Source organism: Elephantulus edwardii, unplaced genomic scaffold (assembly GCF_000299155.1).
Source record: "Elephantulus edwardii isolate Elephantulus edwardi_28Jun2011 unplaced genomic scaffold, EleEdw1.0 scaffold00115, whole genome shotgun sequence".
In the NCBI taxonomy this organism is placed as follows: Eukaryota; Metazoa; Chordata; class Mammalia; order Macroscelidea; family Macroscelididae; genus Elephantulus; species Elephantulus edwardii.
Genome location: NW_006399865.1, coordinates 6409671 through 6429003, shown reverse-complemented (window position 1 = coordinate 6429003; position 19333 = coordinate 6409671). Strand labels below are relative to the sequence as shown.

At 44.0% G+C, this 19333-nt stretch overlaps 1 protein-coding gene across 3 annotated transcripts in view; it reads left to right on the top strand.

The window, feature by feature from the left end:
* Nucleotides 1–19333, top strand: part of GPM6B (glycoprotein M6B) — a 46647-nt gene that overhangs the window by 15745 nt on the left and 11569 nt on the right. For all 3 annotated transcript variants that reach the window (XM_006892378.1, XM_006892379.1, XM_006892380.1), the window contains 2 exons: nucleotides 16651–16837; nucleotides 18754–18910. In XM_006892378.1, coding sequence (XP_006892440.1) covers nucleotides 16651–16837; nucleotides 18754–18910 — 344 coding nt within the window. The remainder of the gene's footprint in view (nucleotides 1–16650; nucleotides 16838–18753; nucleotides 18911–19333) is intronic.

The window sequence follows — 19333 nt, the reverse complement described above, 5'->3', positions numbered from 1 at the left end:
ATAATATCATATATTATACAACGTGAGTTATACAACATGTGGAGCAGTGACTTGCTGTGTCTGTGACTTGTGGGACTCCCCTTGGCTCTCTTCTCTGTTCCTTGTCCCAGGGCAGGTACAGAAAGCCAAGGTGAGAAGCCACAGCAGATGCAACCGTACTGAGTAAGGGTCAACCTGGAGCTTTTGCTCAGATACTTCTGAGTTGAGGGCCGCCACCTTGAATTACTTGAAGCTGTGCTGCTCAGCTTTTTAGAGAGAGTGACATCTGCTCATTATGTCATTCATATTTCCCCTTTGAGTTTGGTTACAGTGAATGAAAATGAATTTTGGGTTAGAATATTTGCCAGCCTTGGAGGTCACTCTGCAGTGGCCGGGAAAGTGCTGCCATCTGCCACCAGAGCCTTCCTGACTTCTCTTTTGTGTTCCCATTCCCCCTCCCAAACAAACTTCCCTCCCTAGTGTTGCTGTATCTATGTAAAGCTGACAAACAATGCCTTTTGTGCCACATGGAATGTTCTGGGTGGTAGAGAGTTCATTGAGATGGGGCAATGGTTTCTCCACTGAAAGCCTTCTGGGATCTTCTGTGGACTGCGCTTTTAGTCAAAGTATGTCCAGCTGATAGGAAAGCTTGGTCACTGGATGGAAACAAGCCTTTCCTTAGTGTTAAAACTGTGCTGTTTACCAACAAACACTGGGCTAAGCATGAGTGTTTTTGTAAAGAAATTCTATTAGAATCAGCCAACAACAGTCAGTAATAAAAATGGATGTGGCTGCCCCCCCCACCACCACCTGAAGTTGCAGTTTGCAAATGCTATCTATTCATGTCAGGCATCACCTAAGAGCATTGCTGGCACTTGGTTTCCTAAAATGTTCAGCAGAGATCCATCATCCTTTTGCCTTCAGCCTCCCAAGCTCATATTCTCAATCTCTTATCTATTTTGCTAAATGTAGCATTGGAGTCATTTCTTTGAGTGATTTCCTTCTTTCAGAATTACCAAAGGTGCAGAATACAGTTCCCATTCCAAGGCTCCACCTCCTCTGGCACATGGCCCAGAAATTGGCATGTAAGCTGCTCAGGTGATTCAGAGGTGCACTAAAGTTTTACTATCTCTGCAAGATACAGAGAACATCATGACCTTGGCTAAGTAAATAGCTCCTCCTTATAACATTATTGGCAAAGTCTCATCCAGTTCACAGTGCCTTTCCAAAGAACAACACACATGCCTTGACGTTCAAAGACAGTCTGTACGCATGTTTATTGTTAAGATGCTCAAGGCCAAATTCCCACACCCTTAGCAGACAGTGTACTTGAATTTGAAGCAGTTGCCTCTTGAAATGATTTCTTTTTTTGATTGTGACTGTATCTTTGTGTATTTTTGAAAAAACTGTAGACCCATCCTATTGTATAGCTGTAGGCATACACTGGACTGTGAGTCCAGTGGCTGGCGACAACAGTTTCTGTTGGTCACAAGACACTGTGTCTAACCTGGCTGAGTCCTGTGTAGCCAAGTCTGTCTCTGAGGTTGGGGTCTCATCTCAATGTCCAGTTGGAGAAGGGCCCACTGCCACGCTCACTCACATGATTGTAGGCTGGTGAACTGCAGGCTTCCAATGCTCGCAGGCTGGTGGCCTCCTTGATTCTTGGCTACACAAGCCTTTCAAGAGCTGCCTCACAACATGACTTCTGGCTTCCTCGGAAAGTGCAAGTGAGAATGCATGAGAAACAGGGTGCTAACAAGACAGTAGTCTGGTATTATGAAGTCTTATCATGATCCTATGACTTTTGCTATATTCTCAGAAGAAGCTGGGAATCTACCTCCCAAACTGGCAGCTCTCGAGGACCCCCTGGAGCACAGTTCTGCTCTGACACGTGAAGTCTCCACGAGCTAGAGTAGGCTCGACAGCAACTGATGGGTTAGCTGGTTGTGATCTCTAGGATTACACTGGAGAAATGAAGAAAAAGACCTAAATGGGCTTAAATTTAATGGACTGGGTGGTCACACTGCAGTACAACCCCCTACGGGGAGAGGGTTACAAAATCAGACCCACACGCAGACCGACTCCAACAGAATCTCAGGTGGGTCCCAGGCATCATTGTGCTTGAATGCCCCAGGCGAGTCCCTGGTGTAGAACCTGGGTGAGAACCACTACTCGGGGCCCACAGTTCTCGATCTGGGGTATTTTCTCCCCTCGGGACACAGGGTATTGGGTACTGTTTGGAGACATTTTTCACTGTTCTAATGAGAAAAGGATGGAGGGAGGATGCTACAGGCATCTAGTGGGTAGAGATCAGGCACCCTGCTTAACATCTTATAATATCCACCAGAGAGAATGCCAATTGTGCCCTAGTGGAGAAAGCCTGGGTTAGACCCCCTGTTTGGGTCTAGAAACTGGCATGGAGTGAAGAGCGCCTTTGAGGAGTAGCTCTGTCCCAGACCAGATGGCAAGTACACTTAAGCACCAGCTTAGTGTGTCTGCAATGTTATACACAGTCTACCTATCTGTGCTTTCTAAAGAGAAAACACAGAATGTAAATAACCAGTTTAAGCCAACCAATATGCTTACCTATCTCACACACATGTATGCATACATATACACACATGATATGTGCATTACATAGCTGTGTAGACATTATGAAGCAGTAATAGTTTAGTCTCCTTCCTTTTCTTTCCCCTGACTCCAGGCCCTGCCCTTGGCTTGTTAGCCCCAGAGGACACCCTTCACTCTGTCTTGCTTCTAAGTATGAACACAATGTGTATCTTTCTGGTCTGGGGACACCCTGCCCTGTCTGTCTGCTGTCACTGAGTTTGGGAGCCCATGGGACCTGCCTCCCTGGTAGATTCCCCACCCAGCCAGGTGGAGCTGCCTTTAACCACCAGGCTGTTCATCTTCAAAAAGGTTGGTTCTCAGCACTTTTAAATGACTGGTGTCTTTTGTAAAAATCAAACTTTAATAAATGAGAGTTCCTTAATTTTAAAGGAAGCTTTTCTTGAGGTATAACATAGCGACCCTATGTACAACAGCTCTAAACTCTGCTCTATCTTGTGCCAATCTTATTGTCTCTGACACACCTACCCCCATTACCCCAGTCACTGAATCAATCCGTCTCATTGAGGATCTTCCTCTCCTGCGTTGTCCCTTAACCCTCCCAAGCATGACGTCCTTTTCCAAGGACTGATCCCTCCTTGCAACATGTCCAAAGTATGTCAGACAAAGCTTCAGAATCCTTACCTCCAAAGAGCAGCTTGGCTTCACCCTCTCCAGGACAAACTTGTTTGTTTTCTTAGCAGACCATGGTAAATTCAGTACTCTTTTCCAACACCACAGCTAAAAGGCATCAATTCTCCTTCTATCATCCCTAGTCATTGTCCAGCTCTCTGACACATAGCAGGTGATTACAAAGACCATGGCCTGTATCAGACACACCTTAGTCTCCAGACTGACATTGTTGCTCTTCAGTACGTTAGAGAGGTCTCTAACCGCAGACTTTCCCATCACAATACGTCTTTTAGTTTCCTGGCTGCTGGTGCCAAGAGTGTTGATTATGGAGCCAAGCAAATTAAAGCTGTGAACAATCTCAATCTCTTCACCATTCATCATGATGCTGCCAGTTGGCCCAGTGGTGAGAATCTTTGTTTTCTTGATATTGAGCCTCAATCAGAGAGAGAGAGAGAGAGAGACCTGCAGTTAAAGTGCATTCTCTGATAAGTTTTGACACATGCACACATTTATGTACCCATCACTACATGGTAACACATCCAAAAGTTTCCTTGAGGCCCCTTTGGAATCCTCTGTCCCACACCCCCCTCCCGAAGTAAGCGCTGGTCTGCTTTATGTCACCCTGGATTAATGGATCTTTTTTTCTAGAATGGCCCTTATAAAATGTGTTCCCATAAATGCTCTCACAGCTTCTCGTCTACCATTCCTATAAAACGTTGCATGATGTTGATTGCTTAATAGCTCCTCAGGTTTGTCTGGTTTTCATCCTTCCTGTTCCCGTTGACTATGCCCTGCCCCCTCTGAATAAAACATAAAAAGACCTATTCTGCCACCACCCACGGTGCAAGACTTAAGTTTGCACCCACTCCAACCAGCCTACACACCGCTGGCAGATCCATCCTGTGTGTGTGCCTCCGCTGCACACTAACCTTCCCTCTCTTCCCACTTGCCTGCAAAATGAAGCACAAACAAATCAGGTGGGTTTCAAGGCCCCCCCAGTGGAGCACCCCACCTGGCTCCCCCACTCTTCCCTGATGCCACTCTGCTTGACCTCCTAAACACAGCCACACCTGAAACTCTCCTAAGGTCTCCCGTAGCACATTGATCCTGCTTTCTATGCTTCCTGCTTTTCCATCTGCCCTGATGGTGCCAATCCTTCTGTTCTCCAAGCCTACACTGCCACCATCCCTTGGGCCTTTCCTCCGCTCCTCATGTTAAACCGCCCCACCAATGTCCCTGTGTTCCCTCCTAAAGTTCCTGCTTTATTCTACTTCTGTTTATCTGCCTTACCAATCCCTTGCCCCACCTAAAATGCCAGTGCTAAAAGGGCAAACCAAACTTCTGCAGCCTACAGAACAGTGCCTTGAACATGGCCACAAATCAGCAGACACCCGGGAGCTTGGGAACACATGGAATGGTGCACCAAGATGGCCAGGGGAGGGCTAGAGCTGCTAAAGATGGTTTTGCAACTAGTTCTCAATTCTATGTTGTAGGAGCTGGCCTCTCCACATTAGCTGGTGTAGTTGTCACTCCTCCACGAGCTACAGCAACCACCTTCTTAGGCTAACAGCATGCAGTGTGACCTTAACCGAAACGAAAACCAGTTCCCACAAAAGGTGAAAGATGAGACTCATAAAGGATTCTGTCTTCACTTTGTTTTTTCTCTGCCACCTGAAAGTATCTTCCACTTTTACATAATTAGCATGGTTTTGCTCAGGCTATGTGGCAAATGTTAGAAGTTAGTCTAGTCTAACTAAGACTTTGTCAGTGTGCCACAGAATTGAAAATTTCTCGTGTAATAATTTTGACGTCACATTTTTTAAAGGACCTGCTGAAAAGGTCTTCTCTTTATAGTATTAGAAATGTTTTCAGCATTCGTATATAGCTTATATAGTTATGCTATTAGGTCTAGGAGTGTAAGAAAGTCAGGTGAGAACTGGGAAGAACCGGTCTTTGTCATTTAAGTGATTTCTCATTAAACCCCAACAGTGATTCACAGACTTTCAAGTCTCAGGCTTCTGTATATTCTTAAAGATAATTAAAGACCCCAAATAACTTTACTAATGTGTGCTATATCTACTGATTTTCTATATTAGTAGTTCTGTTAGGAAGGAGTATTCTTTATTATCTAACCCCCCCATGTATTGCTTCCTTAAAATAACATAAATGAAACCCTTCCATATGAGCATACACAGTATCAAGAAAAGACAACAATTTTCCAAAGCTAAAACATCAGCGAGAAGGATAATATTGCTTTAAGGTTTTTTTAAAAATCTCTTTAATATCTGGCTTAGTTTTAGGTGGATTCGTATACCTTCTTCTCCATTTGATCAGCAGTGTCTTGGGATACGTCGTTTGAAGCATTAAAGTGTACAGAAACTTGCTTTTGTGTACCTTGTATGTTGCAATGGGAGGGGTATTTAATTGCATTTCAGATAACTTTAAAGTTCTTGATACTACACAAAAATCCAATAAGGAGTGGTTTTTGAAAGGTTACTTGTAATGTGGAATCTAAAACCTTTTGGTGAACTTTTTATCTGTCTTTCCACTAAAACTCATTTCAGTTGGGGTCTTGCATTCAGAAATGGTTTTGTAACATCACACCTTGCTCTTTCAGAAAATATCAATTCTCTGCCTTGTTTGGATTTTCTAGATGTTACAATATTATATAACATCAAGCAAATCTCACTTCTTCATTGACTCACTGACTCACCATTGAGTCAGTTCAGAAGTATGTTAATATTTGGAAAGTTGTCAGTCTCACTATGCCAGGGACCAGTCTCTGGTTCATGTCCTAGGAAATATCTGCCAAATACCCAAGTCTCAGTAGCTCCAATGTATTTTACCAGGCCTTTAAAAAAAAAAAAAAGATGTTCCATTAAAAAGGAGCTAGTTTAGCTTGCAACTCAAATGATTACACCAGCACTTGGCAACAGAGGTGCTTCAGCATACTTTCCATTTCATCATATAGAACGTTTAAAATACTTGTTCTTAGGGCTTGATGTTTCATAATTTTCCTTTTACTAGAACATCAGGGACCTTCTTATGTGAACATGGCTTTTAATTATTTAATTGCAAGTGAATGGTGGTGAAGAATGCACTGAAGGTTAGTATACTCTGATATCACTGGATAAGAAATATGCAGTTCTACTATGCAGATGTCAACAAAGTGAGAAAGGTGTATAAGATCTTGTTGTTAGATGCCATCTAGTAGACTCCAGCTCGTAGTGACCCTGTGTACAACAGATTACCATCCTCACACTCTCTGTTGTGCTAAGCCCATTATTGCAGTCATGGTGTCAATCCATCTCATTGGAGGGGGGGGGTCTTACTTTATTTCATTGACCCTCTGCTTTTCCAAGCATATTATCCTTTTCCAAGGTCTTAGTGTTGGTATAAATATAGCTTGACCTCCCAGACCTCCAGAAATGACTTCATGGTTCTGCAGGCTGTGCAGTCCAGGCTTTGAGAACGTGTGTTCTGTGCCCTCACTAATCACACAGATGAGAATTACCCGGGAGCTGTTGGGAAATGCAGACTTTTGGGCCCCATGCAGACCTCTTACATCACAATCTGCACTTTAATGAGGTTTTCCAGGAGTCGTGTGCATATTAAAGTCTGAAACTCTTTTCTGCAAAGGGTCATTGTAACAGTCACAGACAGTATGTAAATGAGTGAGTATAGCTATGTGCCAGTAAGACTTTATTTATGGATGCAGAAGCTTGAATTCCATATACTTCTCTTGTGTCAGAAATAGTCTTCTTCTGTGCTCTTTTCCCCACTGCCCCTTAGTCATTGGGAAATGTAAATACCATCCTAAATCACAGGTCAGATAGAGAGAGCTGAGTTTGGTCCTTGGCCTCTACTCTGAAACACTGGTTCCCAGCCTGGGGAACTAAGTCATTCCCCCCAAAATTAATTGCTAAATCTCTCCCACAAAAATTCAGATATACTTGATCTCAGATAATTTAGCATTGGTTTGCCAAACAAAAGGTCAGTAGCTCAAATCCACCAACCACCCTGTGGGAAAAAGATACACTGGCCCCAAAAACTCTTTAGTGCAGTTCCACTCTGTCCTGCAGGCTTGCTGTGAGCTGGAACTGACTTGACAACAGTGCATTTAGCTGGTTTGGGGGGCTTTATGGAGGAGGAAAGGGTGTGAGATGAAACCTGAACTTGAGAGTTTTCAAAATGCCCTCTGTACACCAAAGTTTGCACCCTTCCTGTGCTAGGATATCTTTTGAAACAAAGTACAGTTTCTTTTAAACAATTTGTATTTTGATTTTAGAATTTGGCTGGATTGATCACCAGGTGACTCAGGCCAGGATCACGTGTAGTTATTTCAGCACAGGGCTTCTCAAAGTTGAACTATTGCTCTTTGAGGATGGATTGTTCCTTGTTTGTGAGTGGTAGATGGGAGGGTGCCTTGTGCATCTTAGCTTGTTTAGCAGCATCCTGGTCTCTCACCACTAAATTCCCCCCATTAGATGCACCATCCCCTTGGTTATGGCATTGCCAGATGTTCCCTAGGGGGCATGGTTGTCCCCACATTGAGACTCCCTCTCTCAGGACTCAGGCATCACAGAATGGCCAAGGTCTCTCTTCGTCAATGACATTCACATCTGTACCTCTCTCAAGTAGGATTCCATCTACCTCCATTTTCCTGTGACTGGTTGTTTGAAATTTGGAAAGCTTGGTTCTTGCTCCTTTGCTTTTTAATTTTCCAGCTCATTAGCAAAGCGGACTGTGCAGAGAAGGTGTGTGTGTGTGTGTGTGTGTGTGTGTGTGAGAGAGAGAGAGAGAGAGAGAGAGACATTCCCTGGGGAAGAATCTAAGCCCTTGTTCCCATTGGCCCTCCTTCGGAGCCAGTGTTAAAGCCACAGCCAGGATCACAGACGACCTGGGGCACATCACTGGGCTCTTATGAACCCAAAGCCATGGTAACGGCCAGCCCCAAGGCCAAGGACAAATCTCGTTTTATTCTGTTGTTCTGCACAAAAGGTTCTAGGGCCGCTGGAGACAAAATGGCCATTGAGAGTTAGAGGCATTGATGCATAATTTTTTTCCCCTCCCTACTATGTGGTTTATATTTAAACCATCTTTGGCCGATACACACTGAGGTTTTTGTGTGAATAAAACCCTTAAAATTTCTTTAGCCAGAGACCAACTAAGTGAAGGCTTAACACAATATCAGCCCAACAGAGAGGTTCATGGGATTAGATGAGAAGGGTGGAGAATTCTGGGTAAATTATGCTAGAAACCCTGACTGAATCTTGCTATGTGAGTAGATCAGAGTTATCTAAGCTCCCTACCCTCACTGCTTTCCTTGCCTTTTTAGTGCGTGCCTTTCCACCAACTTTGTCATTGCTGGATTGATGCTTGGGAAACCTGAGCCTGTGGATTTACAAGAATGACCCAAGAAAAGTATTGACCTTCCTTCTCATTGTTGTTGGCTGCTGTTTGAGCCGATTACAACTCATATTACTCCATGTGATAGTGGAACTGCCCCACAGGTTTTCCTGCTGTAGTCTTTATAGATGCAGACTGTGCAGATTGTCTGGCCTTTCTCCTGCAGAGGAGGGGAGAGTCCAAATCGCCAACCTTTTGGTTAGAAGCCAAGCGATTAACCATTGCACCACTAGAGCGCCTTTGAGCTCCCTTTGCTAGCATCAGCTTTTGAAGCTCATCTGCGGCCTGGCGGTGCCACCCCCTTCATTGAACACATAAGCCTTGGCTGTGACTTCCTGTTAGGTTGCGCATGCTCCCAGCTCCGCTGAAGGGTATTTTGAGTTTGCTTTCTCGGCCCTGTCTGTGACGTGACACTAAAGCATTTTTGATGTGAACACCGTGGAGGTGAATAATACTTGTTTGGCTCAGCTCAGCAAGAACACTCGACTTGCTGTCTTTTCAAGATCGCTGAACAACTTGGAACAGTACTTCTTCTTTCTGATAGTCCTGGAACTTGCCATTTGATTGGCTAAAGTATTAATACCAAACCAGGTGAACCACCAATGGGGAGGGGGGAATCCAAAACGTCTGGAAGCCTCCAGAAGCCAGGTTCAGGCTGGAGAGGTGGAACTGTTGGCTAGCAATGAGCTGCTCATTTGGTTAAAATGCAGATTCTGATTCAGCTAGTCTGGAAGTCTGGAGCAAGGCCTTTGTAAAATGCCTTCACCTGATAAGGGGATTATGTATCTCTGTCTTTGACCTCTGAAAGTTTACAATCGCCACCCAAAACTCTTCCTTTGAAAAGATGGCCCCTGATCACTTCAGAGGCAACATGTGTGAGACTGAGCTCAGTATCCTTGTCCTCAAAGGTCAGTAGCTGAAGTTTTTTGGTTTATTGTGAGTTTTTAAAAAATTATTTCGTTGTGTGTGCACCGTCAAATCAGATCTAACTAGTACAGGAGGAGATTGTTCCTCCTTCTCCAGCAGAGCATCTGCTGGATTTGAACCACTCACCTCTGGGATTGCAGTGCAACATCTTGCCACTAGGCCACCAGAACTCACCAGCAGCTGGAGTTTTTGTCATCCTTAGCTCAACCCCTCATCCGCTTCTCCAAGGCAGGAATTTAGGAGTCACTCTTGATGCTCACCAATTCATCTCCACACGCCTCCATCCAGTCTGCATGACTGAATTCCCATTTGGCGACCTAGTATCTCTCATATCATCAGTTTGTCTTCCATTTCTGGCACCCTGATTAAGTTCCCACTATCTTTGGCCTGGACAATTACAAAGAACTTCCACTCGCTCAACATCCAGTAGTTATCCTTCAAAACTTCAGTCTCTCCCCTGTGCTTTCACATGTTCAGTAGCTCCACTTGATTCCTGGCGTAAAGCCTGATTCCTTGAGCAGCACAGCAAACCCTGAGGCCACACACTCATGGTGGACACTCTGGCTTCTCCACCACCACAAATGCACTCTGCTTTTGTCCATGCCTCTTGCTCCAGCACTCTCCCTTTACCCAAACCAAACCAGCGTCATTGCTGTCAAGTTGATTCCAACTCCTAGAACCCTATTGGGAGCTCTGGTGGCCTAGTGGCAAGAAGCTGCACTGCAATCCCAGAGGCAAACAGTTCAAATCCACTGGCTGCTAGGCTGCACCCCTGCAGGTCAGCTATGGGTCTATTCCTACTCTGTAGATCCCTACAGGAGAGAGTAGGCTAGATCCCTACAGGAGAGAGTAGGCCTGCACTGTAGGGTTTCCAAGACTTTAATCTTTATGGGGGCAGACTGTGCCATCTTTCTCTTGCAGAGTAGCTGGGGGTCTCCAACTGCCGACCTTTCCGTTAGCAGCTGGCCATTTTAACCCCTGTCCCACCTGGACAGCTTCCTTTCACCTAGTCAGCTGAGATTCATCCTGCAGAGTTAGAAGATTTTGTCCTTCACAGAGGTTTTCTACTCTTCAGTGTTGCTGGCATATTCTTCATGTTGTGCATCTGGCAGGACTCTCCATTTCCATCATCATACAGAGAAACTTGGTATCCCCTAAGCCAAGCTTCCTCCTCAATTCTCCTTTTCAGTGACCCCTTCTTACTTGAACAGAATGACACAAATTAACGTTTGCTTTCCCCTTCCCAACTGTGTCATCTCCACTGATGCCTATTACTCTGCCTAATGGCCAGTTGCAATTAAACAAGACCTGTAAGCAATTCTCAAATCCAAGATGATGCTAATACCACGTTTGTCGAGTAGTTTCTCTTGCTTGCAGAGCTGTGCCTTTCATAGACCCTCAGTCAACTGCATTGTTCAAATGAGTTCCTGCTCACCTAACTCTAATTCTTTGGTTCTCTTGGAATGAGCATGCCAGCAGTCACTGGTCATACATGCTCCAGCTAGAGATGGCTCCTGGAGTGACATGCAAAGCCCCATGGGTATCAATTTCTAAACAGTGAGAGCCACACTACACATACGATTTGAACCCTGCAGAGAACTGGTCACGCAAGCTAGATGTCCTGTCTCCTGCTATGTCATTTCCCATCAATTTTCCCATCGCGTATACCATAAGCTTCTAGTCACATTGACTGGCTGGATCCATAGGAGTTTTATCTGTGTGGGTAGAACAAAGATGACCAAGATGATTCTCATTCTGTAGGAGCCAGGCTTCCTATAGCTGTGAATAAAATCATTTGCTGGAAATGTACAAGGATTGGCAGTACACTGCATCTGCTGAGAGGGTGTGAGCCATTGAAGTGTTCCCCTAAATTCTTCAGTCCTTGGCTTTCCCTGCTGTTACAAAACTGGACCCGCAGCATGGGGCATATAGAGTCCTTTAGAGAAACAAAATGGAGAGAAACTGTAGTCTTAATCTGGTGGCAAATTTGGGACTGTAAAGCCTCATTCTTCTAACCCTGCTTGTCTTTTCAAGCTGGGGAGCAGCTGTGCTATTCCCTTTGAAAGAAGCAGAATTCTATAGCCTTTTGGATGAAAGAATGTTTTGAAGTGGCAACTGTGGCTTTGGAAGGATGAGTTCTATTATTAAAGGGCAAGTGTCCTTATCTCATGACACCAAGCCTAAACTCCAAATATTAGGAAGGGATTTGGGTTTATTCAAAGATCTCTCTACATATATAAAAACAAAGTATTCATAAATAAATGAGCAATTTATGACGTTATCACCAGTGTCACCATATCATCTGTGTATGTCCTCTTTCTACTAGGTTCTACTGTAGGAAGCCTTTCTAGACCTTTCTCCAGTGCGAATTGTATTCCCTTCTCTCCTCCCTTCTCCCCATTCTCTCTATTGACCACCTACCAGCTCCTCAGCAGACTGTGCCTATGATCCCATCACATTACATTGTATCATAATAAATTATCCGCCTGCATCATTAGACTGACATCCTTGAAAGCAAAGATGGTGTCTGAGAAGGACAAAGGAGGTAGACTCACACTTCCTGATTTTTAAGCGTACTGTACAGCTACAATAATCAAAACAGCCTGGTACTGATACAACACTAGACACATAGATCAATGGAATATAATTAAGAGTCCAGAAATATATCTACACGTCTATGGCTAACTAATTTTTTTTACAAGGGTGCTAAATCCATTTGACGGGCAAAGAAGAGTCTCTTCAATAAATAGTGCTGGGAAAATTGGATTCCCACATGCCAAAAAAAGAAAAGAAAGAAACAGGATCCATGCACCATACACAAAAACAAATAAAATGGATTAAAGACCTAAATGTGCAAACTAAAACCATAGAATTCTTGGAAGAAAATGTACGGTCAGGCCTAGTTTCAACAACGGATTATATAATGTAATAAAAGCATAAACAGCAAGAGACTAAATGAATGAGAACTCATAAAAGTGAAAGACTTTTATTCATCAAAAGGCTGCCAAAAGAGTGAAAGACAAGCTGCTAATGGGAAGAACATCTTCTCAAAGCATAAGAATGCTTACAACAAGAATCAAATAATCCAAAATATACACAAAACATCAACTATCAAATGACGAAAAGACAAATATCCCAAATGTAAAATGGGCAAAGGGATTTGAATAAACATTTCACCTAATGGAATGTCCAAATAGTCACCAAACACATAAAAAGATACTCAATGTCTTTAGCCACCAGATAGAGGCAAAACAAACCCACAATGAGACACCACCTCACTTCCACTGGGATGATTAGTAGAACACAACAAACCTTGATGAGGATATGGGGAAATTAGAGCCATTATCCATTGCTTGAGAGAATGGAAAATGGTACAGGCATTCTGGAAAACAGTATGGTGGTTCATCAAGGAAAAATTCAATAGGACTATCATGTGACCCCACAATTCCACTCCTCAGTATATACCCAAAAGACTTGAAAGAAGAAACTCAAAAAGAGACTTGTATGAAAGTGTTTCTTACACCATTATTCACAATAGCCAAATGATGGAAACATATCCATCAATAGATGAATGAATAAATGAAATGTGGTACCTACACATTCAGTGGGATAGATACTACTTAACGAGTAGGAGAAATAAATGCTCAATACATACTAAAGTATGGATGGAGCTTGGTGACACCATGTTAAGCAAAATAGGTCAATCGCAAAGGGTAAGTATTATATGACAACATTTATATGAAAAGACAAGAAAGGCAAAATGTATAGAGACCAACGTTTCTTCGTGGTTACCAGGCATGAAAGGGAGGAGGAGAAAGGGGAGTTAACATGGGTAGAAAAGCCACATTGATTAAAGGGAGGGTTGCAAAAGTGATTGTTATCATTGATGTCATTAAGTTGTACACTTATAAAAAAGTTGAATTGGCAAAAGACTTTATAATAGATCTTTACGAAAACAACAATAGCTGCTGAGGATGGTTGTGTCAAAAGTATCACCTCATGGGATTTGATTCCTTGGTTTGGGAGCATGCCACATCCCAGTCAGTTGGCCTAATAGCATGTTTAGTGTTATTTCTGTCTCTTAGGGAGCTCTAGTGGTAAGGAGTTGTGCTGCCAACCCAAAGTCTGGCAGTTCAAATCCACCAGGTGCTCCTTGGGATAAAGTTGGACAATCTCCTATACAATTTACTGTTTCTGAAACCTGCTGGAAAGTCATCTATGAGTCATTTCTGACTTGGTTGCACATCACAGCAATAACAACTCGACCTCCTAGTTTGTTATGTAGTGCCTAAAGCCTTGAAGCTTGGAAGTCAACCATCCAAGGCGCAACAATTATTCTCTTTGAGGAAAAAAGTAAGTCAGGAATCAGAGAAGGCTATTAAAATATGGCTTATTGCCTCCATGAACAATGGCCTCTTTTGCTATGTGACTAGAAGAACTGGCTGGTACCTGGCTGCCATCACTGAATATTCTGATCAAAAATGTCGTAGAAGACTCCTGATCAAAAGGGGGCAAGTGCAGAACAGAATTTCAAATTCTAATAGGCCCTAAACTTTCTGGATTTATGGAGGGTGTATGAACTCCTCAAACAATTGCCCTGAGATGATCTTTAAAGTTTCAGCCAAAAAAATTCCCTGAAGTTTTGAACAACAGTTTAAATTAGCTAGTTTTAAAAAGGTCTGTCTTGAGCACTATTTTGTTTAAAGACTAGTTGTGTGGGATCAAATTGAAAACAGCCACTGAAACGGGTAAATAAGTTTGCAGTAATGAGGGATTGACTAGTCAGAAAAGAAGGGTAAGAATGGATGCATAACTTGAAGAGTGTAAGCACTAAGTTGTATATATAGGAACTGTTGAATTAGTGTAGATTTTACTAACAAAACCACACATATAGAAGAAGAGAGGAAAGATAGTGTCTGATTTCATATTTGTAGCCCATTGCCAGACGCAGAACTTGGCGTCCAGTAGGTCTTCAAAAAGTGTTGAATGAATGAATCTAAAGTAGAACCTATGTAATAAACTGAATATGCTGCAAATCAAAATGTGTTTTCCAAAACACTGTTCTGTGATGGTGGACTTTCTAGACCTGTGCTATCCAGTACAGCAGACCCTGGCTACATGTGGCTGTTGAGCATGTGAAAGCCTAGAAGAGTCAAGACTGCATTTCTCATTTTATATAATCTTTAATACTTTCTCTGTTGTATGGTTCTATGTTGCCACCTGTACTAATGGAAACTAAACATTAAACTGATATTAAAGTGTCAGTGCTGCCTGTCTCTATTTGAAAAGGATCAACTGCCGTTGCTGAGGAAGTGGGAAGTTGTCTTCTTAGCACCATTTTAGAGGCTGAGCATGAGGGAGGTTGTGAATAATACAACACACAGATCACTCTATTTTCTTGTTGTCATTGGGGTACATTGAGACCAAGGATGTTCATTTCTCTTGCTATGGCAGCCTGGCGAGAATCTAGACATTGTGTTACATCTTCTTACCCCATGCCAGTCCCCAGAAAGTCATGTGTCAGAAAAGAATTGAGCTCTACCATCCATCTCTGTTCCTATTTGTCAAGTGTCCGAAGCTCTTTAATGTACTGTCTTGGTAGTGAACTTGAAGTGGTGGTATATACTGGTTCCCATTTTGTGTCGCTTCTTCAGTGGACTTCAGAAAGGATTGGTCTTCCTGAAAATAGCTGATTGCTAAAAAAGAAAGGAGGATAGCTTTCTTAGAAAGCTGACACACTATTTTCAAGTGAACTAGAGAGAACTCTGATAATGAGAGTTCGTAGTTGCTACTTATGGGGGGTTTAAGTAAATACAAACTTGGGCTGGAAATTAGCCTCAAAATGGAAGTGTTTATCTTCTATTTTTGTGCTGACTGGTTCCCTGACTCTTATGAAGACCACCTGAGGGGGGAAAGAAGTTTAACTGTCTTAATGTTCTTGCCCTGATATAATGAAGCCCTCTTAATTACTGTTAAGCATCATAATGCATTTAAAGTTGGATTTCCCCTGACAACCCATTTACTTAAAGGTCTGGAAAAGATAAGCAGGGGCAAGAGGTCAAGAGTGGTCTCTGCACTCTCCCGAGGCCAGCACAGCTTTCCCGAGATAGAAATATTCCCCCGGGTGGGGGAAATGTCACATGACTCTGCCAAAGATGCTGGCTAGACATTCCAAGTAAGGGTTTCTTTTAAAAACAAATTTAAAATGTCATTCTTCTCAAGTTTAAAAGGAAACGGTGGCTCTCTCCTTCATTTCCCTTCATGGATGTTCCTTTTTTTTTTTTTTTTGCTTGTTCTTTGTTTGTTTTGGCTTTTTCCTTCCCCTCCATGCTTCTTTTCCTTGTCAAGTACTTAAATATCACCCACCAGTTCTCAGTTCTCTCCCTGAGCGTGTGTCGGGAAGGGGCAGATGGAAGTGGGGGTGGAAGGTGTGGGAGGTGGATGGAGGTGGTGGAAGGACTGTGAAAACACTGCCTAGGCCAGCCTGGACTAGGGAGCATTTTCATGAAAGTGTGAGGGTGCTTCTAACATTGGCTTGAGTGAAACTCTGAGTGGATCCACTTGAGTGGATCTTGGGGACCTTGTACCTCACTGAGGTAAAAGACTCAAAGGCTCATTATCTTTCAAAAATGATCACATTGATCTTTTTCTGAGCCCAGTGAAAGACTCATTCCTATGCTTGATGATTCTGGATGCCCGAGCAGTCAAAGACTCTGAGTGACCCATTGGCAGCTTGGGCTTTGGGGGAACATGGCTGCTGTCCTTCACTGAGCTGTGGCATCACTGATGACCCCACTGTGGCCTTGGTAGATCAGGAAGCTCGAGAATCATGACTTAGTCCGCAGTGCTCTACCAGTTGACCGCTTTGCCCTTAACAGACAGACCCTGGTCCCTTCTGGACTGTGGGAAAGTTAAGCTACTGTCCCTTTTGGGGCTCGGGGCCCTCACTCACAGAATGTGAGGTCATCACTGTTGCATTGGACTGGGGGGTATCAGCCATAGCACATGGCGGGGGCAAGGGGGAGTCTAACTTCTCTGCTGGGTTCATCAAGCTCTGCAGCAATAACGGCTGCCTTTTCTCTTCTTTGGGCCCAGGTTGCTTCGAATGCTGCATCAAGTGTCTGGGAGGAGTGCCCTATGCCTCCCTGGTGGCCACCATCCTCTGCTTCTCCGGGGTGGCCCTGTTCTGCGGCTGCGGGCATGTGGCTCTCGCTGGCACCGTGGCGATTCTTGAGCAGCACTTCTCCACCAATGCCAGTGACCACGCCCTGCTGAGTGAAGTGTAAGTATCCCCCTCAGTGACAGATGCATCTCCAAGACAACCAGCCCGGAAGGTTTTCAAAAGATGACCATGTGCTCTCCAGGCTGTGCTGAGGGGCTTTCACTATAGCCAGGAAGAGTTTTTGGGGGAGCAAGAGGCCAGAGCTCAGATATGGTGAGTGTCTGGGACCTGGGATGGGCCCTACCTGTGTCTGGACTTGGGGGACTGTGGTAGAGTGGTGAGGTAATGCTGCAAATCAGCACCCCAGAGAGCTAGCATTACTCCTGAGTAACAGGTGCCCCCAGTTTTCTCACCAGAAATGCCTACCACTCAAATGCGAGGAACCCCTCTGAGAACTGACCCAGCTCTGAGCAGAAAGAACAGTTTTTTAACATTGCACCTCCTACCAGAAGACAAATCCCAGGGCAGCCTCAGTGAAGAAACAGGAAGTTCCTCGAGTTTAGCCCACAATTGCAGACTTGGCATTCTAGAATCTTCCTCAGTAGAGTCACCGTGCTCCCATGCACAGAGCCCCTCAGTGCCTGTTCAGCAGTAACATGATAATTGTCTTCAGACACTTTCCTGTCTTCCTTTGTTGCAGCATTTTCTCTCTGTTTGAATCTCCAAGGCTCCTCGGGTGCAGGCTGGAGAGACACTTCCCCATCAGGTTCAGAAAACAGATAGGAATACATTTGTATAACGCTCTCCTGGAAGCACGTTAGGAGAGTCCTTAAGAATTTTATTCTAGTATTTTCATGAGTGGCATCTAAATTAATGAGCGGGAGAGGGTATAAGTTAGGAAGCAGGACAAAGGACATAGGACAAAGGACTTGGTAAGGATCAACTAGGGGCAAAGGAGACTACAGAATGTTTGTTGATCTGACTAATTAGCTGTTAGTGGTGGTGGTGTTACTGTGTGCTGTCGAGGTGGGACCAACCCACAGCTGACCCTTCAGCATGTTAACAGAGCCTGTAAATTACATGGGAGGAGATACCCATCTTTTCACCTCAGAGCAGCTGGTAGATTTCAACCTCGGGATGGCAGCTCCTTACCTAATAGGCCACCAGAAGACAAATCCCAGGGCAGCCTCAGTGCAAAAAGAGGAAGATTCCAGAATGGCTAAAACTCATTAACTCATTATCTCAGTTAGTAATTTTCAATCTTTTGGAAGCTTTTGAAAGCATGCGCGCGCGCGCGCGCGCACACACACACACACACACACACACACACATACACACACACTCTCTCTCTCTCTCTCACACTCTCATGTCTCACTATGGATCAATTCAATGGATAGGACCTAGACCTCAGTATTTTTTTTTCGGGCTTCTAGATGACTTCCCTGGTTACGTTAGACTTCCATAGGACAAAGCTACTTGTGAAGTAACTTTCTGGGTCTTAAACATAGCTGCCATACCATCACTTGTATAATGAAATCTTCAGTATAAAAACATCTGCCCAGGTTACTCCTTAAGCCCTGAGTGTGTGTCTAGAGGGATTATCAGAATAACATTAACTATTCAGTCTAGTTGGAAAGCATTTTGATATAGGGGAAAGGGCATGAGAGTCATTGGATCAGGTTTTAAGGCTGACTCCACCACCACTCCATCACTGTTTATCCTTGGATGAGTAGTTTAACTTCTCTGAACCTCTGTTCACTTACTTGTAAAACGGGGATGAACATCCTCGCCTCCAGGGATGGGCGCATGTTAAAAGATTTTAAGTGGGCCCCTACCCTTGAGCAGAGGAAACTTCTCGGCTGCCTGGGAGATTGTCCACTTCAAGCACCATAAGCCCACCATGGAAGGAAAGGGCTGGGGATGGGCAAAATGCCCAATGAGCCAGCCACAAGGGCGGGAAGATGTCCCAGGAACATGACCCTGTATGCCTGCTGGAGTCTGGAAAGGTCTCTCAGAATTTCTTCGTCTTTTCATAGAATCCAGCTGATGCAGTATGTCATCTACGGAATCGCATCCTTCTTCTTCTTGTACGGTATCATTCTGTTGGCAGAAGGCTTTTACACCACAAGTGCAGTGAAGGAGCTGCACGGTGAGTTCAAAACCACCGCCTGCGGCAGATGCATCAGCGGCATGGTGAGTACAACCTCTGACCTCCGAGGAGGAGTGCCGTGGCATGAGCTAATCCAGAGTACAGGGGGTGCTCTGTGCCGCGAGTCGTCTTGTCACCTCTTTGGAGTTAAAATCAGAAACTCATCTCTGTGCTGTTGAGAAAGAATGAAAAGCTCTAGCTGGTAGTATTAAGCCAAATGTTTCCCTTAGCAGTCCACACATATTATATTTACTGATGATTCCCCCCACCCCAAAATTAGAACTTACTGCTGCAGAAAGAGGTAATTTTCGTATTATCTTAATCCCCCTTTTGGCTAGTTTTTTAAATATTGTGCATAGCCATAAAAACCTGGCTAGGAAGTGGGGCGGAGGAATGGGGGCAAAGCCATACTCTGTGGGACATAGATTCTTAATGACTTGCCACATGGTGAGAGGATGTAGAAAGGT